We start from the raw sequence: 27,895 nt of genomic DNA on the forward strand, positions 1-27,895 counted from the left end.
TTCCCAGTCTTTTGAAGATTCCTTGGGCCAGATCAAGTTTGCTACATGACATCTTGTGTTTTCTTCCTTTTTAAATCTTGCTTTGGTTGGGATTGTGAATGCTATTTGTAACATTTTGTAATTGCTTATTGGCATTATAAAGAAATAAAATGATTATGTTATCTTCTTAATGAACGTGTGTGTGTGTGTGTGTGTGTGTGTGTGTGTGTGTGTGTGTTTCTGTGCTGCATGCAGACCCCAGAGGAAGATGTCAGGTCATTCTGTCAAGATGGGATTTCTTACTGTTTCTGAAGATTTGGGGCCAGCAAGGCCTGGGACATCTCCTGTGTCCACTTCCATCAGCACCGGGGTTACAGACATGCATAGACTTGCTAGCTTTCCAAATAGTTGGGTTCTGGGGATACAAAGTCAGGCCTTCACGTGTGGTGTAGCGAGCACGTTCCCCCAATGAGCTGTGTCCCCAGCCTCTCGTGGAGACCCCATGTGCTCCTCTTGTCCTGGAGACTCTCTGATCTCTGCCTGTTTGCCCTAGTCTTTGTTCAGGTTGATTGACAACGAGTGCATGGTTATAGAACATTCAAATAATGACAGCTTTACTTGGTCTTTGGCTCTAGAAACCCAACCCAGAATCTGGGACACACCAGGTAGTCTACCACTACGCTCCACTCTTGACCCTTCCTTCCCTTGTTTCTCTTTTAAGATTGATTTGTGTTTTGATTGTGTGTGTGTGTGTGTGTGTGTGTGCGTGCACACGCCTGTACCACATAGAGTGACATACCCAAAGAGGCCAGAAAAGGATGTTGTTTGTTTTCCCTGAAGCTGTCGTTACAGTCAGTTTGAGCCACCAGGTGGGTGCTGGGATCTGAACTCGGGTCCATCTCTCTAGCCTCTTCCTTTCCTTTTCTTTCTTTATATTTTTGACAGGGTGTCATAGCCTATGCTAGAGTCAAGCTCACTGTGTCTGTAAGGATGACTTTGAGCTCCTGCACTGCCTTCACTTCTGGAGTGCTGGCATTAAAAGCATGCACATCCTGTTCATGTAGCGGTGGGGGCAGAACCCAGGGCTTAGTGCATGCTGAGTAAACACTCGCCAGCTGAGCCACATCTCCAGCCAATACGCACCCTCAGCTGGGAAGGGAAGTTCCCCTGACAAACCCCACCAAGGGCACTGCAGACTGAGGGTTCCGTGAGGAAAGCCTCCAACACTCGCATCCACAAGCTGGGGATGGCAGCACGTAATCCCAGTGCTGAGGAGGAAGGAATGGGCAGATCTAGGGGCTGACTAGAGTCAGCCACCCTAGCCAATCAGCGAATGACCCTGAATCGGAAATGAAGATGAGAGAGACTAAGAATATGCAGGACCTTAACTTCTGGGGGGGGAGGGGGACGACGCACGTGTGTGCGTGTGTATGTGTGTGTGTGTGTGTCAACAGATCAAATTAGAAGACCATCAAGAGATAAAGTGTTGTGTAAATATCAGGCTTGTGCCTCTATTCTTTGGAAGCAAATGTAGGGTAACAGGCCAGTAGAAAATCGCCCTGCCCCTGACCTGCCCCCAACTCGTGGCTTGGAAATTCCCACCCCCATAACTTAGGGTTGATAGCCAAACAACACTTCCAGTTGTGCTGTACTTTTCCATTAGCTCGCTGCCCATGCTCCAAAACTCCTAGAAAGCCTGCCCCGCTGTTCTCACTCAGAGGCAGACACCATTCTGTGCTACTCCCCAATGGATCTCTTTTTTTTTTATTAAAATATTTATTTATTATGTATTCAATGTTCTGTCTGTGTGTATGTCTGCAGGCCAGAAGAGGGCACCAGACCTCGTTACAGATGGTTGTGAGCCACCATGTGGTTGCTGGGAATTGAACTCAGGACCTTTGGAAGAGCAGGCAATGCTCTTAACCACTGAGCCATCTCTCCAGCCCCCTCCCCAATGGATCTCTTGTATGAGGCCTTCGACTTTGTAGTTCCTTGGCTCCCAGTTCCTAAGACACCCGTGTGCTGGAAAACCCTTGCATTAGTTTCATGACTTGGATAAGGCTCTTTCTGTGTCTCTGCTCCCTCTTGGGATCTGAGAAACCCTCTCCTTCATCTCCAGTCCACCAGAGACAGGCTCACCAATTGCTCAGCATCCCACCAGCAGTGGCAATTGGTAAGATTCCGCCTCCGTTGGTATATACAATTCCTTGAGTAGTCTTTAAGGCTACAGCTGGCCTTATTTACTAACTCTGCTCTTGACCTTTTCTCTGAATGAGACTTTATCTCTGAGTTTAGTTTCCTGCCTTCTAGCATCACTTAAAAGACCTGGTACCAGGCGCTGAGTCTTCTCTGACTGTGCACTAAGTGTGGTGATGATCCGCTTACCCATAGGTCTTCTCTTGGACCTGAGTCTTGGGGATGCCCTCAACCATAAACTGTGGTACCATTCTCCTCTCTCTCTCTCTCTCTCTCTCTCTCTCTCTCTCTCTCTCTCTCTCTCTCTCTCTGTGTGTGTGTGTGTGTGTGTGTGTGTGTGTGTGTGTGTATGTGTGTGTCGGTTTGAGTTAAAATGACCCTCATAGGGAGTGGCATTATCAGAGGTGTAGCCTTGTTGGAGTAGGTGTGGCTTTGTTGCAGAAGGTGTGTGTGTGTGTGTCACTGGGGGCTCTGAGGTTCAGAAGCTCAAGCCAGGCCCAGCAGCTCACTGTCTCTTCCTGCTGCCTGTGGATCCAGATGTAGAACTCCCAGCTACCTCTCCAGCGCCATGTCTGCACCATGCTTCCTGCCATGACAGTAATGGACTAAACCTCCAAACTGTAAGCCAGCCATTGGAACGGGATGCCCTATCTCCCCTTGTGCTGCCTTGACAGTAATGGACTAAACCTCCGAACTGTAAGCCAGCCATTGGAACGGGATGGCCTATTTATCTCCCCTTGTGCTGCCTTTTAGAAAACCTCAAACCTTCCACCTGGCACCCAACCTAAAGGGTCCCAAACTTACTTGGTTTTACAGTTGGATCTGGCCTCGCTATCCCTTCGATATACCAATCCAAATGGCTGCCTTGTGGCACTCTGGATCCCAGTAGTTTTTGGAATCTTTACAAGTCCTGTAAACAATCAGGGGAATGAAGACAGAGTCCCTACATTCAAGCCTTTTCTTAATTCCAAGCTCATACAATACCTAGATGCTCTTCTCTGCATCCATCCCTACAAATTAGCTAGGCGGACACATCTTCTCTACTCAACTTCCTGTCTGCAGACATAGGGTCTCACCCTCTGAGGTCCAGCTGTCTACCCTCAGGTTGCTTATCTGGGACTATTATTCCAACTCTTAAGGCCATCAGCCCCGATAGGAAAGACCTAATCCAGTCACTCTTAGTCCTTATATCCTTTCTAGAGTGGCTGTTTCCTTATGCTCTTTGACCCCCTTTCTCCCTTCCTGATCACCCTTATATATGACATGGCTCTTGGCCCCCACATGAGTCCATCCTTTCACCCATTGCCAAACCTTTCTGCAAGCTTCAACGGGCCCTCCTCCAGGCCCTGGCCCCACACATTCCATATCGGAGGGATATGTGGTCAGGGTCCTGGATCGCCAACTGGGAACCTTCTTTTGTGCCCATTGCATATTTATCAAAACAACTAGACCATATTGTCTAATGATGGACACCTTTCCTGTGTGCTCTGACCACAGCCAAACTCCTTATTTGTGAATCAAAGATGTTAACCATGCTGGGCCGTGGTGGTGCACACCTTTAATCCCAGCACTTGGGAAACAGAGGCAGGCGGATCTCTGTGAGTTCAAGGCCTGCCTGGTCTACAGAGTGAGTTCCAAAATAGGCAGGACTACATGGTGAACCCCACCCCCCTCACACACACACACACGTGAGTTAACCTTCAGGTCACCTACCTCTGTCTTCTCTTCTCACCACCTACCCTATCTCATAATGTACAGGTTTCCAAGCACTACCTCTTCCCAAGTTCTCTCCCTTCAGGCAGCATCGATAGAGGATGCCACACTTACCTTCCGGGCATGCCCACCTCTCAGCATTTCAGAGCTCCTCCACTGCTCATCTCATTCTTGCACTGAGACCTTAGAATAGCTACTACCTCATCCCACACACATACCTGAGGGCCCTCCACCGCAGACTACCTACACCTGGCACAGATGACAGCTCCTTCCTATGCAGGGGTTCCAAAAGGCAGGATGCGCCATCATCTGGGACACCAATGTGGTTAAGGAACCACCTTAATGAGCCCTTTCAACTCAGCCACAAACCAACAGACTGAACTACTAGTTTATCTTTTTTAAATGTATTTATTTATGACGCATACAGTGTTTTGCTTCCATGTGTGCCTGCAGGCCAGAAGAGGGCACCAGATCTTATTACAGATGATTGTGAGCCACCATGTGGTTGCTAGGACTTGAACTCGGGACCTCTGGAAGAACAGCTGGTGCCATCTCTCCAGCTACTAGTTCTTACCCATGCCTTGAACTAGCAAAGGAACACTCTCTCAATCTCTTCATAGACTCCATGTGTGCCTTTCATATCCCTCTGTCATACACAGCCATCTGGAAGGAGCATGGACTGCTAACAACGAAGAGAGGACCCATAACCAGCTCATGGCCATGCTGAAGGCCATAGAAATCGTGCACTGCCAATCACACCAGTGGATGACTCCATCGTCTCCAAGGGAAATAACTGAGCCGCTGAGGTGACTAGAGCTACAGCTTGTGGAGATGTGGGTCCCTCTCACACCCCCCGTGGCATCCTTTACAGCTCACATCTTCGCTATCATCCTCAGACACTCAGCAAATTCCACACTCTGTGCACCAGCTCTTCACCCTGATAGCCCGGCTTTGTCTCACTTCTCACTTCACTGAGGCCCATCTACAGTTCCTTATCAAGGATTTGCCCTCCTCCTCCTCCTCTCCCTCCTCCTTTTGAGATAGGATTTCTCTGTGTAGCCCTAGCTATCCTGGAACTCACTTTGTAGATCAGGCTGGCCTCAAACTCATAGAGATCCTCCTGCCTCTGCCTACTAAGCGCTGGGATTAAAGGCATGCGCCACCACACCTGACTAGATTTGTCCTTCTTAAAGGCCATCACTGCCTCTTGCAAGATCTGTCAGGGAATCTCACCCAGGATTGACTGGCAACTCAATTTTACCCACATGCCCACTGTCAGAAGAATCTGATACCTCCTGGTTCTGGTGGACTCTTTTTCAGGGTGACTGGAAACATTCCCTACACCAACAAAAGGGCTCAATTAGTCTCAGATCTCTTTTGAGAAGTCATCCCTTACTTTGAAGTTCCAGTTTCCCTTCAACTATGCAATGGCCCTGAGTTTACTTCTCAAATTCCACAGACTTTATCCAAAGCTCTTAAGATCCCTTGGCATTTCCATATCCCACATGATTCCTACTCCTCATGGAAGGTCAAGCAAACCAATCATTGCCTCAAAACCTTCTTACTATGTATTCACAAGAACTTCACCTAGACTGGGTAAAGCTTCTGCCCCTCACTTTCCTAGGATGAGGGTCCTCCCCAAATGGCCCCTCTCCATTTCTTTGCTTGAGCTTCTGTTGGGTGACTGATCCTGACTCCCGCTCTCATATCTCAGCCTTTACATCTCCCCACTTACCTGATTAGTCTCCTGCTCACTTACCTGCACTCGATGATCCAGATAGTCACCAACCATTTTTCTCTGCTTCCCCCCTTTTTCCCCCTCCCCTTCAACCCTCTCCCATGGTCCCCATGCTCCCAGTTTACTCGGGAGATCTTTTTTTTAAAAAAAAATATTTATTTATTCATTTGTTATGTATACAATGTTCTGTCTGTGTGTATGTCTGCGGGCCAGAAGAGGGCACCAGACCTCATTACAGATGGTTGTGAGCCACCATGTGGTTGCTGGGAATTGAACTCAGGACCTTTGGAAGAGCAGGCAATGCTCTTAACCACTGAGCCATCTCTCCAGCCCCTACTCGGGAGATCTTGTCTTTTTCTACTTCCCATGTAGATTAGATCCATGTATGTCTCTCTTAGGGTCCTCATTGTCTAGGTTCTCTGGGGTTGTGAACTGTAGGTTTCACCAATCATTGTTCACCTTGGCCATCTGACCACTCCACCCCATCATATTTTAACATTAGGAACCTGGTTCTTTTCTCGTTCCGGACCAGTGACCCCTACCCCTCTCCCCTAAGGGAAAGGCCCTTTCAGAGTCATCCTCTCCATTCCCACTGCTGCTAAACTCGAGGGCCTCCTCCAACAGAATATACTGCTCGTATCTTAAACCTGTCTGTAACGGAGACTGCTCGTTCGTCTCCCAGCCTCTCAGACCTGAATAAGCACAAAGAAACTTTATTAATTACAACACTGTTCGGCCAATAGCTTAGGTATAGCCCTACCTAGCTCTTACATCTTAAATTAACCCATTTCTAATAATCTATGTATCACCCCGAAGCTGTGGTTTTCTGAAAGTTTCCAGTGGCATCTTTCTTCTTTCTCCTTTGGAAACTACATGGCATCTTTGACTCTGCTCTCTCTCTCTCTCTCTCTCTCTCTCTCTCTCTCTCTCTCTCTCTCCTGATTTCCTGCCTGACTTTACTCTGCTAAGGCATTGTGGCCTATACAGTTTTATTCATCAGCCAATAAAAGCAGAACATATATAGAAGGAAATTCCACATCACCCTTCACTCCAGTACTTCAAAACTTCAGCTCCCTCAGGCCCTTGTTCCCTTAAACTTCAGAAGACAGAGACTGCCTTTGGCCTCAGAAGAGCGAGGCTTCACACAGTTGACTGTGTTCAGCTCTCCTCTATTGGGCCTTGCTCCCTTCTTCCCTATTTCTTCCTCTCTACACCTTGGCCCTGAAATTTTTTTAAATAAAAATATGTATCTTAGTTTCTTGTCACTTTTTAAACTGTTGTGGTATAGCATTAGCAATTACTTTCCAAGCAAAATAAAATTTTTGAGGGCTGGAGTCCAGTTTAGTGGTAGCATGCTTGCCTAGCGTGTAGGAGGCTCTGGGTTTAACTCCCACTAGCAGGTGAAAAATATTTTAAAAGAATATTGCCCCCATCCTATTTCAGGTGGACATCAAGTGATTTCCTTCATCACTTCTCCTCCCAATGGCTGGGTAGGCTGGCTGGCCAGTGGAGCACCTGTGTCTATCCCAGCTCTGGGGTTGCAGACACTCTCTGCCGGGCCTGGCCTTTTCATGGTGCTGAGGATAAAAGCGCCAGGTCCTCACTTTTCCAGAACAAACACTTTGCTGACTGAGCATCTTCCTAGCCCTCTTCAGTCTGTTTGTTTTAGGTTTGCGGTGTATGTTTGATTGGTTTTTGTTTTTATTTTTCTTTGTCCAGACAGGGGTTCATTCTAAAATCCAGGCTGCCCCAAAACCCTAGGCCCTGCCTCCTGTCTTCAGGTATCAGCCTCCACTTCTGGCTGCAAAGAATTTTCGTGTGTTTTTAATATCCTACTCAGTAATGTTGTAAAGAAATAGCCAGCCTGCCTCCATCTTAGGTTTAAAATCCATTTTATAGTGAAGATAAACTGGGCTTGTTCCTGTTTATGACTGAACTCCGTTTTTCACGGATTGGGCTAGGCCCTCCCTGTAACCTTAACTACAAATGGTTCTGTACCGCCAGTTCCAGGAAATGGCAACCATGTCTTTGTTTCAAAAGGTTTTTCATAACCATCTTGCAACCCTACCTTTGTTTCCACTGTTGCCATGACTACCTTGCTAGGACCACCTTGCCCCTTGCAACCTCTTTTGTTTCAGGTCATTATGACTAACTCGTCATGCTTTGTTCTGTTCCTGAAACCCCACCATTCTGCCCACCAGCTCCCACATTTGAAAACCTCAGCTATAAAAACCCGTCCTTCCTCACATTCAGTGCCTGAACTCGCGAACCCTACCTTAGGGGGAGGCAGCTGGTGTACACAAACGGGCTCTTGCTTTAATTGCTTGTTTACTTTTATTAATTTAGCCATGATTTAGGATGGTGGTCTTTGGGATCAATAGTTAACACCCAAATTTTCTAACCATTTCCTACACATATGTATGTATTTAATATGAAGCAATTTCACTTTAAAAAAATTGTTACCATCTGTCAATGAAAATTCACAAGTTTTCCAATTTTTTGTTTGTTTGAACTCTTGTTGGAAAGGTATTATTACTATGCAACCATCCAGGGACTGGACTACATTTCCCTAGATGCATGGGGCAAGCCCGGTGGATGGAGAGAATTCAGTTTTCGTTGGAGACAGCTGATCTATGGTCCTCAGGCATACTGGGAAATGTAGGCCAACACCACATGGAAGGAGAAGGTGGGGCTTGCTAGAGGACCTGCATGAGACCTGGGCTCCAAGAGGAGAAGACTGACCTAGCTTCCAGGATAGGAAGTAACTGAGGGAACCTGAGTGTTCCCCCTGTCTGATCGCATGCTCTGCAAGTTGTGAGGCATAAGGTTGGAGTGGATGCCTCTCCTCTCTGGAATGAGCTTGATGAATCACCCAGGGAAAGCAGGTCTGAGAACCCTGGTCAACACAAAACAAGATTAAACGGCAGGACCTAGAGCACACCTTATCTCTCTGCGGAGGAGCAGTGACAGGGCTCAGCTCCTAAAGACCCCCTTGGAAGCAGGCTAGGGATTTTGGCATCTGCATGGGTGCATGAGTACACCAAACATCTGTGCACAACTACGTGTTCCTGTGCGCATGTGCTCTCCAACATTCTGTATTTTAAAAAGACAAGTATCCAAAGTCAGGGTCTGGTACTTCCTGATTCTCCCCAGGCAAAATAAAGGTCAGATGTCTCCATAGTCCCTCAAATTATATTATGGAAGGGTTTATTGGCACTGAGCTTAGCTGGGAGCTTGAAGCTTCGAGGACAGATGGGGACATGGGGAGGCTGCATAGGCTATGACTCAGGGGAGCCCAACCATCCAGGATTGGTAGCACTTCGGGGCCCAAGATGCATGGTGCACTATATAGGGTGCAAAGCACAGGCATACAGCGTGGGGCTCGGGGCGCACGATGTAGGTGTGGTGGCAAACATTAAACTGAAAAGTTTAGACTTACTCTGCCTGAGAGACCAAAAGCAGAGAGTGCCTCTAACACAATGCGCTCCTGTCAGCCCACTTCCCTTATCCCGACACCAGATGTGAGACTCTTCTTAAAGTGACCGATCTTGTAAAATGTGCTGTTCTAGCAAGATAGTAAGACTGCTCTTTCTGCTTTTGTAATCATATTTGCTTAGTCTACTCAAAAGATGACCAGGACGACTGCAAATAAGCCCCTGCCCTACACGTAGGCACTACGTGTAATCTTGCGGAGTTTTGCCTTTCTAAGCTCTGGGCTGAAACGGCTAGAGGCTGTGTCTTTGGAGTTCTCTGAAGGGCACACCTGACTTCAACCACCCTGGGTGCAAATATCTAAAGTAAAAAGCCTTTTCTTATTAAAATTTATTCGTGGTTATTGTAAACCTCTGAGCGGTCCCGGACAGCAGGGTACACGGAGAAGAATGTGTCTTAAGAGCTCTGAGGCAAGGACTGGCTCTCTAGAAAGGGTACTCGCAGACGAAGTAGAGGCGCCGCTCACAGTCATGGTCCCACCAGGAACCGTCGTCTGAGGCCTGCGCCACGCAGTTCTCCAGGACGCCGCCATTGGGCTGATCCAGGCTGAGTGGATGTGATGCCGCGCTAGGATGGGCGCCAGGCTCCGGGCTGGGCGCGCGGTGCCAGGCGAAGAAGGACACGCGCTGTCCGTTCTCGAAAAGGTAGAGCCCTTCAGAGCGCCGGTCGTTCACGCCCAGCCACACCGGCCAGTTGTAGGGGGCGAGCGAGGCGCGCAAGTACCGGCCTAGCGCATCCATTTGCTGGCGGTCTGCCGGCTGCGCTAGGTTCCCGCCCCGCGCCTTGCACCGCGCCTGCGCGGCCTCCTGGGTCTCGAAGTCCCGCGAGAGCAGGAAGCACTTGTGGCCCAGGCGCATGCCCTTCAGACAGCCTGTGTGCATGGTGAGGCGGAGTCAGAACAGTGGGGCAAGAGGGGGCGGGGCCAGAGAGAGGCTCTGGGTGACCAATGAGGCGGAACCAAGGTTTCTAGAGGCGGGAGAGGGAGGGGCCTGTAGGTAAAGGGAGGATCCAAAGCAGTTGATTGGTGCCTGAGGGTTGGGGGCGGGGCCAGGTGAATGAGAGTTAGACTGCGATGGCCAATGAGGTAGAGGCAAGCCTGCTGGGGGCGGGGCCAAAACTCGGGTTAGACAAACCGATGAAGCAGAGCCAGGGCTGCAGGGGGCGGGGTCAGAGCTTTAGTGGCTGGAAGAGGGCGGAGTCAGAGTGAAAAGTGAAGCTAAGACAAGAGTGGTAGGGGCGTGGCTAATTAGGGAGGCAGAGCTTTGAGGACAGAGAGGGCGCGGGTAATGGGAGGGATTAGAACTTCAGTGACCAATGAAGCCTGGCCATGCTGTCAGGGGCAGGACCCAAGCGTTTGTGGGTTATAAAAGGGTGGGGCCAGAGGGCAGTTTTATTAGAGCGGCAGTGTCTAACGAGGTGGCCTTAGAAGGGCGTGGCCAGAGTGTAGGCGGTGCCAGACAGTGAGTGGGTGGAGCTTCCAGGGTGCGGCCCAGGTTGAAGAAGCGAGGAGTGTCTCACCCACCACATAACCCAGCTACAGATGTGCCAGCCCATCCCAGTTCTGTGTGGATCCTCTAGTTTCCTGACACCCTTGGTCCCCAGGTGTTCAGACCTCCCTGGGGCGCCTCCTCCCACCTAGGCCCTCTAGGTGCTGCTGAGACTCACCCTCCAGGCGGCCGTGCTCCTGCTCAGCCCGGACCTGTGCCTCCTTTAGGGCTTGCACGGAGTCGTGGGTATCACTTGTAGCATCTCGCAGCTGCCGCAGTCCCTGGGTCAGCTGGACCACACGGGTGTCCAAGGTGTGCAGTCGAATATGCAATTGGTGTAGGCCTGCATCCAGGCCGGACAAGCGGCCCACTGTGAAGGGACAGGATAGTCAACTGGAGGCACAATCAGGGGTCCTAAGGAAAAGGGAGGGCATGGCCCTCCGACTCCCAAAGATGGAATGGGTGAGGTAATCTGGACTATATAGATGAGGTTCAGTGGTTTGGGCTCTTGACAGGCATGTATTGGGGGGGGAGACCTGGGGCTCCCTTGATATGTCTGGGAGACATATGGGTCAGTGATTGACAGACAGGCCATCCTGGCTTCTGGATACTCACAGATGTAACTGATGGTGTCCTCTGGTGTGGGAGAAGGGCTGGGGAAAGGGTTGGAACTGGAAATAGGTGATGTGGTTTCCTCTTCCTCTTCTTCCCCTTGGGTCTCCTTGGTCCCCAACACCTCTTCGCCTTTAGAATTTCCAGCAAGACTGTCATTACTTCCCATCCCAATGGGCAGCCCCAGGGCCTCCTGTAGATTGTGGGACAGAGAACACACATCAGTCTCCTCAGCTACTCTCTCAGCTCTTTCTCTGAACCCCTTGCTCCATCTAAGCCCCATTTTTTCCCATCTCTACAGTGCTTCATCCCGAGCCCAACACTCACCTTCAACATCAGTGACTCTCGCTTTCGCTCTTCCTCCAGGGCACCTCCCCAGCCTCCCTCCCAGTCCCTCCCAGGACCCCAGACTCCATGGCCAAAACCCAAAAGCTGAGGGACCACTAGGGCCCCTAAAAGCCAGGCAGCCTGCATCCAGCTGGGCTTCCTAGCACTCAAACTAGTAAAGGTCAGAATGACTGAGATAGACAGGACTGGAGGAGGCAGGGGTCTCAGACTGACGAGTGTCTGTCTATGGGCAGATCACTAGCCTCTTGATCCTCCACTCTGCTCGTCTCTCTCTTCTGCCTCCCTCCCGATGATCTGGTCTGTCTCAACTTTTGGTCTCCTCAGATTCTCTTGGTGTGTCTCCCCGCCCCTCTTGGCTTCCAGGAGGCTCTGCCTCTGTGGCCGGAAACCTCCAACGTTCCAAAGCTTGATCCCGCCTTGCCTTGGGTCTCCCCACACCCACTCCTTGCCACTTTCCAGAACTGTTTCTGCCCCTTTTTACTCCCTTTTGCAAGTATAAGCACTTAGATGGACAGAAGAAAGATGGAGAACATTCTGTAGGGCATCCTTGATACTGGCAGGCCTCAGCCTTGGTCCATGAGCCTTCTTAGAACAAAGCAGGCCACAATAGGATGCTGGCTTTGGCTTTGTTCCTTTCTCCACCTCCTGGCCATTCCTGAGGAGGGAGCAGACTGCAGGGTATGCTAAGGTTGTTATTATCTGTGGTCACTACTGACCACACAGAAGGGGACTCCTGCCATCCTCAGGCTCCAGGCTCTCCCTGACCCCACCCAGATGGTCTATCTCTGCCCTGCCAGCCCTTGTGTATGCCTGCTTGTGGAGACATGTGTGAACAGCATCATGTGTACAGCTTGAAATATGTAACTCCAAGGTTCTCCTACAGGCCAGGCCCTGAGCAGGCTAATGCTGGGGTGGGAGGTGGTGGTGGGCCCAGTGGTCCCCATCAAAGAGAAGAAGGGGTGGACAGTCAGAGCAGGTATCTCCAGGAAGTGAACTAACCAAGCACTGGGCTCTGAGCAGAGAACATTTTATAAGCTGCCTCACCCCAGCCTAGACCACTGCAGTCCCCTCCCCCTGCTCTCCCCCTCCTTCCTCCAAGCCCCTCCAATCTGGGCTGCTTGCCTGCCGCAGCCAGAGCAATCCGTCCAAACCATAAATCAGATCACATTACTCCCCACGCCCCTGCTTCCTCACCTTCCCATCAGAAGCAGGAGAGAAGCCAAACCTGAGCCTCAGTGCTCAGTACAGCCTGCAGCGCTAGGGCCTGGGAGAGAAGCGTTTTCTGCAGGCTCACCTCATCTCCCCTCACCCTCCACCTCGGCTGTGTCCTCCCTATCCTTTTCCTCCTGCAGACTCTTCCCTCAGCTCCTCCTCATCGCTGGAGTCTCAGCTCTGAGTGCCATATGAGATGCTTTTCTAAAACGCCCCCTTTTCTTTAAGGTATGATCCAACCAGTATGGCCTTGTTTATTTACATCTGTTTCTTGCAGACCAAGGCTTGGATTCTTAGGTATCCCCAAGTCAAAGCAGGGTTTCCTCGTACCTAATAACTGCTCAATTAAGCTGTTGAATAAGAAGGTTCCTGGCAGAGTAACAACAGCTTGGTCAAAGGCCTCAGAGACAGACTTTTGTGTTTAGGTTACACCTGAGTTCTCAAGGTGTCTGCCTAGGTCGAGGTACTGAAGCCCGTGGGAGGATCCAGTGCTGGGGAAGTAGAAGGCGGTGCCATGCCCACTCCATGCCAGCACCATAAGTCCTGCAGGGCTTTTCCAACTATAGTCCAAGCAGGTCTTGCCAATTCACGAGCCAGAGCTCTAGGAGCCCCGGCTCTGCATGGAAAAAGCAATGAAGCTCAGAGAGGGGACATGACAGTCTCATGGAGCCCTATGGTGGCATCTGGCCAAGACTGCTGGCTCCAAGCAGGTGCCTTACATCTGCCCTTGGCTGCTGAGAGCCCTAGGAGGGGTCTTGGAAAGGAACACACCAGTTTTCAAGAAAGCCTGGAACATGGAGGGCAGAGTGACCTTGGGCAGCCTCCTGGCTCTCTCAGAGCCTCTCAGATGCTCATCAGTAGCGCAGAGGTCCCTCACCAGAGGCTGGAGACCTCCACGTAATAACTATTGAGTGTGCATAGCTACTCAGTCCTGGTGCCAGCACCGACAGCTGTTCTCCATGGGCTCAGCTGCTCAGCACCTGGGTGGGTCCATCAAGATGAGGGCCTCTCTGAGATGGCACTAACTCGGCTTATCCCAGGATGCTCCAGAGAGCCCGCATCTGCGGATGAACCCAGAAGCTACCTGGAACCACCATCTGTAGGTGATGGTGTTCCCTTGTGGCTCTGGGGATGCAGCTGGAATTGGGACAAAGGAGAAGTCAGGACTGAAGACGTCTGCAGGATGATGAACAGATCTGCCTTGCCTCTATAAATGTACCAAGCACCAGAACGCTGACCCCCTGCACACTCTTAGCTTTATGTGTCCATGTGTGTGAAATTAGAGGTGATATATGGTGAGTGAAGATACACAATGTTCTTTGGGACACCATAGCAGGCCACTGGAGACTTCAGGGACATCCTCTGTGTTCTTCATCCTTGACAAGAACCTCATTAGAGCTGGGTGACCTGAAGCAAGCTACTTAGCCTCTCTGTGCTTGAATAGGAACCCGTACTCAGGGATTAGCTGTGGAGGGGGTGCTATGAGCGGGGTGTGCAGTCAAACAGGTGTGCACACCTGTGATGGACAGGGGGTGGGTGAGCTCGCTCAGACAGCTCGCATGTCTGTCTACCGTGTGCTTCTGTGGGCAGATCCGAGCAGGCAGTTGGAGTATGGTGTGGGTAAATCTTGCAGGGTGCTGTCGGTATGCTCTGACACTGGGGTGTGACACTGTGCATGAAGCCAGGTGAGTGTCTCTAGTCCTGTGTACTGGGCAGGCGTGCCCTAAGGAGTAGGCAGCTGTGAGTATGCTTCCTTTCAGGACCAGTAGGGAGAAGGGACATATGCCTATCTCAGGTACTTCCGTGTGTGTGTGTGGCGGGCTTATATGAAAAGGTTCGTGCATGCGTGTGTGTGTGTGTGTGTGTGTGTGTGTGTGTGTGTGTGTGTGTGAGGGGAACCACAGGACAGGAGTCTATAACCCTCAGCATTCACTTTGGGAATATACAGACTCTCGACAAATACAAATAGCACCCCACCATGTATAGAAAGAGTGGGGAGCACTCTGGGAGAGGGGCTCCTCTGGGAGGGGCAGGACCCCATTTGGGATACAAGGGGGTAAGCAGGGGTGGAATCTGGGTTTGGGGATGGGGAAGTGGAGATGAAGGGTGGAGGAGGGCGAGGGGAGAGGGGCGGAGCCGCGTTTGGAGGGGGGGAGGATGGGCGAGGTTTGGGGGCGCGGGGAGGGGCGATATCTCTCTGCGGGCTTCTGGAGGGAGGGGAGAGAGCGGAGGGAGGGGAGGGAGGGAGATGAGAGGAATAGAGAGAGAGAGAGAGAGACCGGGTGAGGGAGAGACAGCTAGTGCGAGAGAGCGAGCCGGGTGGCAGTGAAGGCGCCGAGCGGGAGCAGGCGGCGGCTCGGCGGCCCCAGGCAGAGGAGGAGGCAGAGCCGCCGGCGGGAGCCGCGGCGCCCGTAGCCGGGCCGGACCCCAGCCCCGGGGCGGGCGAGGAGGGGCGCACGGGCGCGACAGAAAGGGGGGGCGCGCTGCGGATGGCCGGGCCCGGCCCGCGGGGGGGGGTGAGGTCCGCGGTCCCCCCCGCCCTCCCCCCAGCCCTCGCCCGCCCCCTCCCCGGCCCGCTCGCCCTCCGGGGCGGTGGGGCATGGCCTGAGGGTCCCCCGTGTAGGGGGGGTGGGGGGTGGGGGGAGGGGGGAGGGGCCGCGGGCGCCGCCGACCGGGACTCAGCAGCCCCGCCAGGCAGGTAAGGGCACGGGGCACCCCAGGGGGTTTCTGGGGTAGGGTGCAGCTGCGAGAGCTGGGGTTGCGGGAGAGGGCGGGGGCGCCCCGGATGTCCTTGGCCTGGCGCCGGCTCCAGCCTGGGTGTGCATTTAGGGTGTGTGTATGGGGGGGAGTGCGGGTGTGGAAGGGAGCGTGGCCCCTACGGGTGGCATTAAATTGGGTTGCGACCCAGTCCCGGGTGCCCCGTCCCAGATAGCATCCTTGCTGGGAGGGTGTGCCCCATCCCCCACGTGCTGTGCCCCCTAAGCCGTACTGGTTGGTCTCTTAGGCTCTTCAGGGCCACCACTGGGTCCCGGTCCCCGCCTCCCAACCCTGTTCGGCCACTCCCCCGCCTCGCCCACCCTGGCGTACCTGAGCCCCTCCCCTAGGTCACCCTGGTGCCCCAACCCCTCCAAGCCCAGGGTCTGGGCCAGAGCATCCTACGCCGCCTAGACCCGCCGCCCCTTACAGGCGTCTCCAGTTCCTTCCCACTCGCGCCTCGCGTGTCCATCGCGCCTCCGGTCCCTTCTCCGTGGGTCGGCGCGCCCCCTCTGCTCCCGCCCCCAGTCCCAGCTCCCTCTCTGACCTGGGGCTGTCCCCTCACCAGCCTTCCTGCCTCAGCCCCAGCTCCCGCCTTCCTCAACCTCCATTCATTCTCCCGGGGCCGGCTCCTGGCCACGCCAGCAGTCCCCTGTCCCCCCGCAGCCTCGCAGGGCACCCCCTCTCTCCCCATCGCCAGCTCCCCCCGCCCCTTGCCGATCCCTCAGCCCGTCTCGGTACCAGCTGCGTGCCAGCTATTCTTAGCCGCCGAGCTTTTGATTCATGCCGCCCCGGCGGAGTGTGCCCGCTCCCTCCCTGAAGGCCGGAGGGGGAGGGGCCCGAGCTGTCCTGGGTGTTGGGGCAGTGGAGCCCGCGCTCTTGGTGCCTGGCCCATGCTGACCTTTCATCCCACCTGCCACCGGTTCCTGTAGAGCTGAGGCTGCAGAGGGGATGTCAGCCAGGGTCAGCCGAGGGGGAGTGGCTGAGGTCATACTGCCAGGTGGTATGTGGTGTAGGGCGGCCAGCAGACTGAACTGGAGGCCCGGAGTCTCCTCCGGAGCCCCGCAGGTTGGGCAACAGGGCCAACTGGGGCGTGGGGACTTCGGAGCTCGGTCCCCACGAGGGGGAGGGGTCCTCAGCCCGCGGTTAGATGCCTGCTCGCCTACAGTTCTTGGAACTCTCTTCCTTAAACATTTCGTCTCTCCTTCCCCAACCCTCCTCCCCCCCAGCCCATCCCCACTCCCCCAAAGTCAGCAGTACCCTCCACTGCTTCCCATCTCCATGGCAACGGTGCAGGAGCCGGGCCTGGTGTGGGGTGGGAGGGACCAGACCAGACATTCTGCTTTCCGGTTCTAGAGTGGGGAGTAGGGGGTGGGGAACAGGAGAGAAGAGGACCGCATTTGGAAAGGAGCCAACCCTCAGGAGGCCACTTTGCGAGTGTTGACCCTCCCCACCTCCTGGTCCCATATCGCTGCGGTTCACTTCTTAGCCCTCTCCCCAGCCACCCCACCCAATCCAAGTTCTCCTCGGTGGAGGCAGCAGTACCAAACAGTGCCAACCCACCCACCCTGCTGTGCCAGCCCTGAAACACACCTACAGGTCACTCGCAGCAGCCCACGCCCACCCAGGCTACCACAGCTTGTCACCTGGACTGTTCCACCTCCACCCACACATCCTCTTCGTATGCCCCGGTAACCTCTCATAGGTCCCCTGGGTAGAGCTCGGGGGAACTTCTCTTTTCTGTTCATCCACCCACATTTGTGTCCCTCCATCCCCTCCAGGGACAGCTCATTCCCCAGCAGCCCTCCAAACGTGGTCAGCCACACTTCAGTGAAGTCACCAGCTCTCGGGCACCTCCTGCTGCCCCAGGCTCAAAACTCACACCTCCATCTCGCCTTTACTATAAAAGTCAGTCTTAGCCTCCCTGGGGTGAAGAGGCCAGGCTCTGGCCAGGAGGGCAGGATACTGGGGTGGATTGGTCCACCTGTCTGTCCTTAGCTAATTTTAGCTTCATTTTCTGTGGCTTGACAAAGTGGGCCAGTAGCTCCCGTGGTGATTCTGTGATTTCTGGGACACACTGGGTCAGAAGCAAAGTGGAGCGCAGGGGGGTGGGGGGCTGCAAGCAGGGCCAAGGACAGGGAGGAGAAGGGTGCCAGGAAGGCTGCAGAGGTGGTGTGAGCTTGTCTGTGCAGAGGCCTGAGGGTATGTCCAGTCTCCCTTGCCTCCCAGGGCAGAGGGAACGGGCTTCCACCGTGTCTGTCACTGAGTGGTACTCTGAGTGGCTCTACACTGAGGGTCGTCTCTGCCTTGCCCAGCTGCCTGTGATGCTGCTGTCCCCTGTCGCCCCGTGGCCCCACGATGACCCACAGCCCCGCGACAAGCGAGGACGAGGAACGCCACAGTGCCAGCGAGTGTCCCGAGGGGGCCTCAGAATCCGACAGCTCCCCAGACGGGCCAGGGAGAGGCCCCCAGGGGACTCGGGGCCGGGGCAGTGGAGCACCTGGTAACCTGGCCTCTACCCGAGGCCTCCAGGGACGCTCCATGTCTGTCCCTGACGACGCCCACTTCAGCATGATGGTTTTCAGGATTGGCATCCCTGACTTGCACCAGACGGTGAGTGGCTAATCACCTGTCAGCTGATAGACATATTGACCAAGTCTCTTTCCCCACCCCCAATCCCAGCTCCAACTGGACTCTACTCCTTTTCCAACCTACCCTTCACCCTCAGATTCTTGACACAACCTAGTCCTGGCCATCCTATCTCCCACCAGAAATGCCTGCGCTTCAACCCCGATGCCACCATCTGGACAGCCAAACAGCAAGTGCTCTGTGCCCTGAGTGAGAGTCTGCAGGACGTGCTGAACTATGGACTGTTCCAGCCGGCCACCTCAGGCCGGGATGCCAACTTCCTGGAAGAGGAGAGGCTGCTGAGAGAGTACCCCCAGTCCTTCGAGAAGGGGGTACCCTACCTGGAGGTGAGGCCACAGAACTCTTAACAGAAGTCATGCCCTGGAACATATCCACTATGATTCCAAGAGAACCCCAGTGGGCTCTTCAAGATTTCCTGAGAACTTATAGGAGAGAGATCCTGAGTCCAAATCACCAGCTGAGTTGCCTCCTTCCTCCCCTAAGCTCCTTATACTATCAACTGGTGAGGGAATTCCAACTACAGTAGTTATTCTAGAACATTCAGTGTATGTAGGGGTTACTTGCAAGGTAGGGGTTATAGTGCAATAGACCTTGATGGCCTGGTTCTCCTGGAAAGGTCACCCTACCTAGGGCCATTTCCATGCTAACCCTAAACTCATCCTGGGAGGAAGGGAGGAACACTGACATTATTCCCCAGCAAGGACTCTAATTACGAATCTGTGTCTCCTCATACCCAACCCCTGGTCTCAGTTCCGCTACAAGACACGAGTCTACAAACAGACCAACCTAGATGAGAAACAGCTGGCCAAATTGCACACGAAGGTGAGTGCCCTGGCATAGACCTCCTCTGGGTGTGCCCCCCAGAGCGCCTTTCCATCACCTTCTTATTCAGTATTTTCCCAGCAGCTCTCCCCTCTGCCAGCCCCTCAGTTACGCCAAGTCCTCCATCTAACTTTGGATTCTGTTTGGAGACACCCATTTATCTCCATCATAACCCCTCCCACTTCCCTTTATGGCCTCCCCTGCCCAGGGCAATGCTATCTGCCTGGTATGTGCATTTGTAGGAGGGGTGGTGGAGGTGGTGGTGGTGGTGGTGGTGGTGGTGGTGGTGGTGGTGGTGGTGATGTGGTGGTGGTGGTGGTGATGTGGTGGTGGTGATGGAGGTGGTGGTGATGGTGGTGATGGAGGTGGTGATGGTGGTGATGGTGGTGGTGATGGTGATGGAGGTGGTGGTGGTGGTGATGATGGTGATGGTGGTGGTGATGGTGGTGGTGGTGGTGGTGATGATGGTGATGGTGGTGGTGGTGGTGGTGATGGTGGTGATGGAGGTGGTGGTGATGGTGGTGGTGGTGGTGATGGTGGTGGTGGTGATGGTGGTGGTGGTGATGGTGATGGTGGTGATGGTGGTGGTGGTGGTGATGGAGGTGGTGATGGTGGTGATGGAGGTGGTGATGGTGATGGAGGTGGTGGTGGTGGTGATGGTGGTGGTGGTGATGATGGTGATGGTGGTGGTGGTGGTGGTGATGGTGGTGATGGAGGTGGTGGTGATGGTGATGGTGGTGGTGATGGTGGTGGTGATGGTGGTGATGATGGTGATGGTGGTGGTGATGGTGGTGGTGGTGGTGATGGTGGTGGTGGTGATGGTGGTGGTGGTGATGGTGGTGGTGGTGATGGAGGTGGTGGTGGTGGTGATGGTGGTGGTGATGGTGGTGATGATGGTGATGGTGGTGGTGATGGTGGTGGTGGTGGTGATGGTGGTGGTGGTGATGGTGGTGGTGGTGATGGTGGTGGTGGTGGTGATGGTGGTGGTGGTGATGGAGGTGGTGGTGGTGATGGTGGAGGTGGTGATGGTGATGGTGATGGTGATGGTGGTGGTGGTGGAGGTGGTGGTGGTGATGGTGATGGTGGTGGTGGTGGTGGTGGTGGTGATGGAGGTGGTGATGGTGGTGGTGGTGGTGATGGTGGTGGTGGTGATGGTGGTGGTGGTGATGGTGGTGGTGGTGGTGATGGTGGTGGTGGTGATGGAGGTGGTGGTGGTGATGGTGGAGGTGGTGATGGTGATGGTGATGGTGATGGTGGTGGTGGTGGAGGTGGTGGTGGTGATGGTGATGGTGGTGGAGGTGGTGGTGGTGGTGGTGATGGTGGTGGAGGTGGTGGTGGAGGAGGAGGAGGAGGAGAAGGAGGAGGAGATGCATATGTGGAGGCCAGAGGACAATGGACAATTTGGGGAAAGTCAGTTTCTCTTTTCACCATCTGAATCCTGGTAATGGAACTCGTGGTCAGACATGGTGGAAAGAACCCTTATCTGATGAGCCATCTCATTGGCCACACCTTACCTTTTATAGTCCTTTACTGGTCTGAGGCTCACCATGTAGGCCAGGCTAGCTGACCTGGAAGCCCCAGGGATATGCCTGTCTCCACCACCTCCTGTACCCGGATTTCAAGTACACACCATCACCCCTGGCTTTTTCTACTCAGGGTCTCACGCTTGCATGACAAGCACTTTACTCCTAGCCCTTCAGCCCATCTTTAACCCTGCCTTCTCTGCTCAGAAGCACTTAGGGTCCTGCCTGGGTAGCATTTCATAGACGCCCACAGTTCCCTGCTCCTATATCTCCATCAAGCACACACTCTGCCTTTCCTTTCCAGCCACATTTATTCTGTTGGGTGCTTTCCCTCCAGACCTTGGGTGATATCTCCCCTGTGTCTGCCCTGGTCCCTAGGAGCTGGGAGGAAGTTAGCAGGCTGATGTGGCCAGAGAGAAGCAATTCTTGACATTTAGTGGGAAGAAACTTCCTTCTTTTTTTTCCTCCCCAAAGCTTCTCTGTCCCACACTGTCCACACCACCCATTCTCCTCTGTCCACACCGCCCATTCTCCTCTGTCCACACCGTCCACTCTCCTCTCCTCTGTCCACACCGTCCACTCTCCTCTCCTCTGTCCACACCGTCCACTCTCCTCTGTCCACACCGCCCATTCTCCTCTGTCCACACCGTCCACTCTCCTCTCCTCTGTCCACACTGTCCACTCTCCTCTCCTCCGTCCACACCGTCCACTCTCCTCTCCTCTCCTCTGTCCACACCGTCCACTCTCCTCTCCTCTGTCCACACCGTCCACTCTCCTCTCCTCTGTCCACACCGTCCACTCTCCTCTCCTCTGTCCACACTGTCCACTCTCCTCTCCTCTGTCCACACCGCCCATTCTCCTCTGTCCACACCGTCCACTCTCCTCTCCTCTGTCCACACCGTCCACTCTCCTCTCCTCCGTCCACACCGTCCACTCTCCTCTCCTCTGTCCACACTGTCCACTCTCCTCTGTCCACGTCTTTCCTCCCCTTTGTGCCTTTTCCCTCCCTTCCTCCCTCCCTCCCTCCCTGTGCCAGCCACTCTGGAAGCCAGTGGCCATGTGCAATTCCACTGTGTCTTTTTTTAGATTTATTTTATTTTTAATTTTGTATGTGTATGTGTGTGGGTATGTGCATATGAATGGATGTGATCCAGGGAGCTAGTAGCATCAGCCCCCTCTCCCGCCCCGGTGTTAGAGTTATCTGCCATTGGTTGGTGCTGGGAACTGAACTCAGGTCCTCTGTAGGAACAGCATGCACCTTGAACAGCTAAGCTGTCTCTCTCTAGCCCCCATGATATATATATATATATATATATATATATATATATATATATATATATATATATATATATATATAGTTACTTATTTATTTATTATTGTGCATGTCTGGTTTTGGGGTGGAGATGGCATGTTAATGTTACCGATCACATGTGGAGGTCAGAGGAAAATTTGTAGAGCTCAGTTTTCTTATCTCGTGTGTTCTGGGGATCAGACTCAGGTTGGTAGGCTTGGCTGCATGCACATGATATTTTAATTGTTTTCTTCTGGATTGTATGTGGAACCAGTAACAGTAGGGATGTATTCCTTTAAGAACGTGTGTACCAGGGTAGATTTCAACACAGTGCACAGTTCCCCTTTGTCATGGGGCTTTTACTGCTGTGAAGAGACATCATGACCACAGCTACTATTTCAAAGAAAAGCATTTCATTGGGGCTGGCTTACAGCTCTGAGGTTTAGTCCATTATTGTCATAGCAGAAAGCATGGTAGCACACAGGCAGACATAGTGCTGGGTGGATAGCTGAGAGTTCTACACCCCGACTGGCAAGCAAGGAAGAGACAGCCCCTGGACCTGGCTCAAGCTTCTAAAACCTCAAAGCCCGCCCTCAGTGACACAACTCCTCCGATAAGGCCACTTCCTGTGAGCCTATAGGGACCATCTTCATTCAAACCACCATACCCTTCTATTTTAGAATATTACTTTTAAGACAGGGTCTCACTACATAGCTCAGGCAGGCCTAGAACTCGTCATCTTCCTGTCTCTGCCCCCAAATGCTGAGATGACTGGCGCAACCTGCCACACCAGACTTCCTTTTTGCCTTGGGAAGGTGCTGGCTGTGTACTCCCTGGGTGCTGTCTCTGATTGTTGCTTTCTTCACTTGTTCCCAATCTCCCTGATTCCCCTGTCTTTCTTTGTACACGATTCAGACGGGGTTGAAGAAGTTCCTGGAATATGTGCAGCTCGGGACGTCTGACAAGGTGGCGAGGCTGCTGGACAAGGGGCTGGACCCCAATTACCATGACTCAGATTCAGGAGGTAGGAAGAGGCATGGGCTGTGAAGGACTGGGCTGAGGAGCAGCGTTGGGTAGAGAGGCCAGGGACACACCCCAGCTAGGAGACCAGGGGTGGAGTCTAAGGGCTGGCGGCCCGAAGTTCTGCCTCTGAGGATCTGCTCTTGCCCTTCAGAGACACCTTTGACCCTGGCGGCCCAGACGGAAGGCTCAGTAGAGGTGATTCGAACGCTGTGCCTGGGTGGGGCTCACATAGACTTCAGAGCCCGGGATGGCATGACAGCGCTGCACAAGGCTGCCTGTGCTCGGCACTGCCTGGCACTCACGGTGAGGCCGGGGCAGTCCAGATGGGGACCCTTCCTCCTTTCCCATTTATGTTCAAAAGATCCCTTGTCAGCCAGGTCTGAGGTACATGCCTGCAATCCTAGCGCTCAGGGATCCAAGTGTGGCCTAGGTTATGTGAGACCCTGTCTCACTACCCTCCAGCCCAAATGGTACCTCTGCGTCCCCACTACACCATCGGATTCTGTACACTGACAGATACACAGTTCCCTCTGTCCATCTGTCCGGTGCCCCAGCTTAGTGAAGCTGGTTGTGACTCAGCTTCTTCCCTGGGCACTCAGAATAGCCCCCTTCCCTCTGTCCAGCCAGTGTGCACCCTACCTCTGCCTCTCCAAATACCTACCTTTAAAGGTTTAGAACATAGAGAGTGAGTTCCTGCTACTCAGGGAGACCGTCTCCACGCACACCCTGGGTTTGTTCCTGTGTTCATCCTAGCCTAGCCCTTCATCTCCCAACACACCCGTCTTCTCACAGGTCCTTCTTCTCACACCAAAGACACAAAACACACTTCCCCCCAAACAGGTGTGGTGGCACTTGGGGGGGGGTAGAGGAAGGAGGATGAGGAGGAGTGGAAGGTCAACCTTGGCTACATAGTGCGTTTCCGGCTAGCACGGGTGTCATGGGCCTCTCGCAACAGAGAAACAAGATGTGGTTTCCAAACAAATAAGCCCTATGTGCCCACAAAATGCACAGAGCGAATTTGTGTGCAGTTTTCACTTGTGGTGTGTGTGTGTGTGTGTGTGTGTGTGTGTACAAATGCATATGTGTGTAACCCACGAGCAGGCATATACAAAAGTCGCACTCAGAGGACAGCCTTAGCTGTTGGTCCTCAGGAATTAGCCACCACATTTCTCCACTGGAGAACCAAGGGAGCTTTCTTTGGCACATAGGGCTCCCCAGTTAGGCTAATCTGGCTGACCAGGAATCCACCTGCCACTGCCTCTCCAGTGTTGAGATTGCAGCCCATGCAACACTTTTCCACGGATCACTGAGATCAGACTCAGATCTTCATGTTTGCATGGGCCCTCCAACCCCATAGCCCTGCCCTTGCGTGCAGCCTCATTTTAAATACTCTCTCTTCTGCCTCTGCCAGGGCACCTGGTCTCTCTTTTGGCACTGGCTACTCCTAAAGATTGAGACACACGCATGTGCACAGGTGCCCCAGTTCAGAGACCCATCCCTCTTAGCTCGCCCAATCCCAAAGGGCCCCTTGGTGTAGCCAAACATTGGCATGAAGAATTGGTGTTTACAGCCAGAACTAATGGATACTCATGTACCTCTGTGTGTTTCCAGATCTTTGCTATCAAGTCCCCTAACCGCTGGCCACACCAGGGTGTTTAGATTTAACATAATTAAAATGGAATAAAATTAAAATCACACTTCCGTGGACTCGCTAGCCCCAGTCAGGTACTCATCGCCCCCCTGTGGCCACCATGTTGAATGGCACCACGTGTCACTGTAGCGTCCTACCACACAAGGGCTTCTGTGGAGCTGTCTACACAGGGGCAGCTCTCAACACTTGATCTTAAACTTCGCCTTTTTCACCCTTTCTCTCTTTCCCCTAGAACCCCCACCCTCAAGGAGGCTGTCTCAAACTTGAGTTTACCCCAGCCTTGCCTTTCCCAGGCTTCCTTTTGTGGGTGTCTGTGTAGTGCTCCCACACTTGGTCAGGGGCGTTCTTAAACTTAGACCCCATTCTTACCTGTATTAAAAGGCCCAAGGCTGTGGCCACCCTCCATTGGCTCACCAACCGTCACCCCCTAGAGAAAGGGTGAGCCATATGTCAGAGTGAGAGGGTCCTCTGAGGGCATCTGCCTCGTCTTCTCATTGTCTCTAAGACTGTCAGAGGGGCTGGAGAGGTGGCTCTGTCAGTGGAGGGCCATGCAAGCGTGAGGACCTCAGTTACAAGTTCTAGCACACAAGCAGAAAAGCAGAGTGTGGCGCCACGTGCCTGTAATCTCAGTGCTGGGGAGGCAGAGACAGGAGGATACCTGGGCCTTGCTGACCAGCTTTTCTATGTGAATTGGTGAGCTTAAGGTTCAGTGAGAGACTCTGTCTCAAAGAATAAAGTGGAGAACAATCGAGGAAGATATTTAGATATTTAACATCGACCCCTGGCCTCCTCCACACACACACACGCACACACACACACACACGCACGCACACACACACACACACACTCAGAGCAGAAATGACACAGGTGTGAGCCTGTATGGCCCATTTAAGGCTCACCTACCTACCAGCGTCTTAGAACTAGAGTTACCATCTGTCCTTTCTTCCTGAGTTGTCTGTCCCTCCTTAGGCACTTCTGGACCTTGGGGGCTCCCCCAACTACAAGGACCGCCGAGGGCTGACCCCCCTGTTCCACACAGCTATGGTGGGGGGTGACCCCCGCTGCTGCGAGCTACTTCTGTACAACAGGGCCCAGCTGGGCATTGCGGATGAGAACGGCTGGCAGGAAATCCACCAGGTATCCAGATTCAGTCCCGAGCACTGGGGAGAGCTTGGATACCTGGGCTTTGCAGCATCCAAGGGCTGGGATGCAAAAGAGATGGCAGAGTTCCTTACAGAGAGGAGAGTGAAATAATCAGAGTCCTCACAGAAGAAAAGGTAAAAGGACTCGGAGAATAGATACATGGAGAGGCTGGGTGCTTGATTCACTTGAAGGGCCAGCCTGGGTATTTATACATTGGAGTAACTGAATGCTTAGAGACAGAAAGTTAATGGCCTGGGTTCCAGAACAGGAATAAGGGCAAAAAATAGAAGGGGATGCGGATACAGTCTTCTGACCTCAAGGGAGAGGGCCTTGGAAGGGTTCAGATGAGGTCTAATCGGGCCTCTCCACTCCCTGTCCCCCAGGCCTGCCAACGGGGCCACTCTCAGCACCTGGAACACCTGCTCTTCTATGGGGCTGAACCTGGAGCCCAGAATGCCTCAGGAAACACAGCCCTGCACATCTGTGCTCTCTACAACAAGGTCAGCCCCAGAAACATCTACCTGCCCCTTAAAAGACATGCTCCACAGTTCACTCAAACCTCCTAGCTCTGCAACCTCTGTTCATTCAGTTTCTACCCACCTGTCCATCCATCTACCCGTCCGTCCATCTTTCCATCCATCCATCCATCCTGTCTATCCACTCACTTCTCCATGTACCTACCCATTCACCCATCCGCCCACTCATCCATCTATAATCCACCTCCACACCCAGCCATCTACAAACCTATCCACTCATTTACCCACCCACCTACTCACTCATCCACCCGCAATCATCTTCTGTTGACTGAGGTTTCTGTCCTGCCCAGTTCCCGCAGTTGTTAAGTCCCAAAGAAATCACACAGAGGTCTGCATTAGTTATAAACTGATTGGCTCATCAGCTCAGGCTTCTTATTAACTAATTATTATAACTTACATTAGCCCATAATTCTTGTCTATGTTAGCCACGTGGCTTGGTACCTTTTTTGGCGAGGCAGTCACATCTTGCTTGCTCTGTCTGGCTTCCTCTGTGTCTGGGTAACTGAGTCCTCTTCCCAGAATTCTCCTGTTCTCATTGCTCAGCCTCTACTTCCTTCCTGGCTATTGGCCAACCAGCATTTTATTAAACAAGTACAAGAAACAAATCTTTACGGGGTAAAACCATTGTCCCACAGCACACCCCCCATTCTGAGCTAATGAGCGGGACAGAAAACCTCAGTCAACAATCATCCAACTACCTATCCACTCGCTTGTCCATCTCTCTGTCTACTCATCTACCTACCTTTCATCCATCCACCCACCCTTCATCCACCCACCCATCCATCCTTCATCCATCCATCCATCTATCCTTCATCCATCCATCCACCCACCCTTCATCCACCCACCCACCCACCCTTCATCCATCCATCCATCCACCCATCCATCCACCCACCCTTCATCCATCCACCCACCCTTCATCCACCCACCCACCCTTCATCCATCCACCCATCCATCCTTCATCCATCCATCCATCCATCCACCCATCCATCCACCCACCCACCCTTCATCCATCCACCCATCCATCCTTCATCCATCCACCCATCCATCTACCCACCCACCCTTCATCCATCCACCCATCCATCCTTCATCCATCCACCCACCCACCCTTCATCCATCCACCCATCCATGTTCATCCATCCATCCATCCACCCATCCATCCACCCACCCACCCTTCATCCATCCACCCATCCATCCTTCATCCATCCACCCATCCATCCACCCACCCACCCTTCATCCATCCACCCGTCCATCCTTCATCCATCCACCCACCCACCCTTCATCCATCCACCCATCCATCCTTCATCCATGCATCCATCCACCCACCCACCCTTCATCCATCCACCCACCCACCCTTCATCCATCCACCCATCCATGTTCATCCAGCCATCCATCCACCCATCCATCCACCCACCCACCCTTCATCCATCCACCCATCCATCCTTCATCCATCCACCCATCCATCCACCCACCCACCCTTCATCCATCCACCCGTCCATCCTTCATTCATCCACCCACCCACCCTTCATCCATCCACCCATCCATCCTTCATCCATCCACCCACCCACCCTTCATCCATCCACCCATCCATCCTTCATCCATCCATCCATCCACCCATCCATCCACCCACCCACCCTTCATCCATCCACCCACCCACCCTTCATCCATCCACCCATCCATCCTTAATCCATCCATCCATCCATCCACCCATCCATCCACCCACCCACCC

At 53.2% G+C, this 27,895-nt stretch overlaps 2 protein-coding genes across 9 annotated transcripts in view; one reads left to right on the plus strand and one right to left on the minus strand.

Moving 5' to 3' along the window:
* Positions 1–7,232: 7,232 nt before the first annotated feature.
* Clec11a (C-type lectin domain containing 11A) lies at positions 7,233–16,471 on the minus strand. Of its 4 annotated transcripts, none has more exons than XM_075952626.1 (4): positions 16,079–16,240; positions 11,221–11,410; positions 10,784–10,975; positions 7,233–9,989 (listed from the first exon to the last, which is right to left on the minus strand). In XM_075952626.1, exons 1-4 carry the CDS (start codon positions 16,223–16,225, stop codon positions 9,544–9,546), a joined length of 975 nt encoding a protein of 324 aa, XP_075808741.1. In that variant the 5' UTR covers positions 16,226–16,240; the 3' UTR covers positions 7,233–9,543. The 4 variants fall into 4 exon arrangements, with proteins under 4 accessions (XP_075808741.1, XP_075808743.1, XP_075808742.1 ...); XM_075952628.1 differs by lacking the exon at positions 16,079–16,240 and adding an exon at positions 16,433–16,471 and having other exon boundaries at positions 7,234–9,989; XM_075952627.1 differs by lacking the exon at positions 16,079–16,240 and adding an exon at positions 12,760–13,053 and having other exon boundaries at positions 7,234–9,989.
* Positions 15,017–27,895, plus strand: part of Shank1 (SH3 and multiple ankyrin repeat domains 1) — a 54,648-nt gene continuing 41,769 nt past the window's right edge. For 3 of the 5 annotated variants that reach the window (XM_075952621.1, XM_075952623.1, XM_075952622.1), the window contains exons 1-8: positions 15,018–15,475; positions 17,847–18,144; positions 18,303–18,506; positions 18,931–19,002; positions 22,732–22,840; positions 22,991–23,142; positions 25,460–25,627; positions 26,017–26,133. In XM_075952621.1, coding sequence (XP_075808736.1) covers positions 17,890–18,144; positions 18,303–18,506; positions 18,931–19,002; positions 22,732–22,840; positions 22,991–23,142; positions 25,460–25,627; positions 26,017–26,133 — 1,077 coding nt within the window. In that variant the 5' untranslated portion in view covers positions 15,018–15,475; positions 17,847–17,889. Of the gene's footprint in view, positions 15,476–17,846; positions 18,145–18,302; positions 18,507–18,930; positions 19,003–22,731; positions 22,841–22,990; positions 23,143–25,459; positions 25,628–26,016; positions 26,134–27,895 lie in introns of all 5 variants that reach the window. The other 2 variants (XM_075952620.1, XM_075952624.1) reach the window with 1 other exon arrangement.

The sequence above is a fragment of the Microtus pennsylvanicus genome, chromosome 18 (assembly GCF_037038515.1).
Source record: "Microtus pennsylvanicus isolate mMicPen1 chromosome 18, mMicPen1.hap1, whole genome shotgun sequence".
NCBI classification, from domain to species: domain Eukaryota; kingdom Metazoa; phylum Chordata; class Mammalia; order Rodentia; family Cricetidae; genus Microtus; species Microtus pennsylvanicus.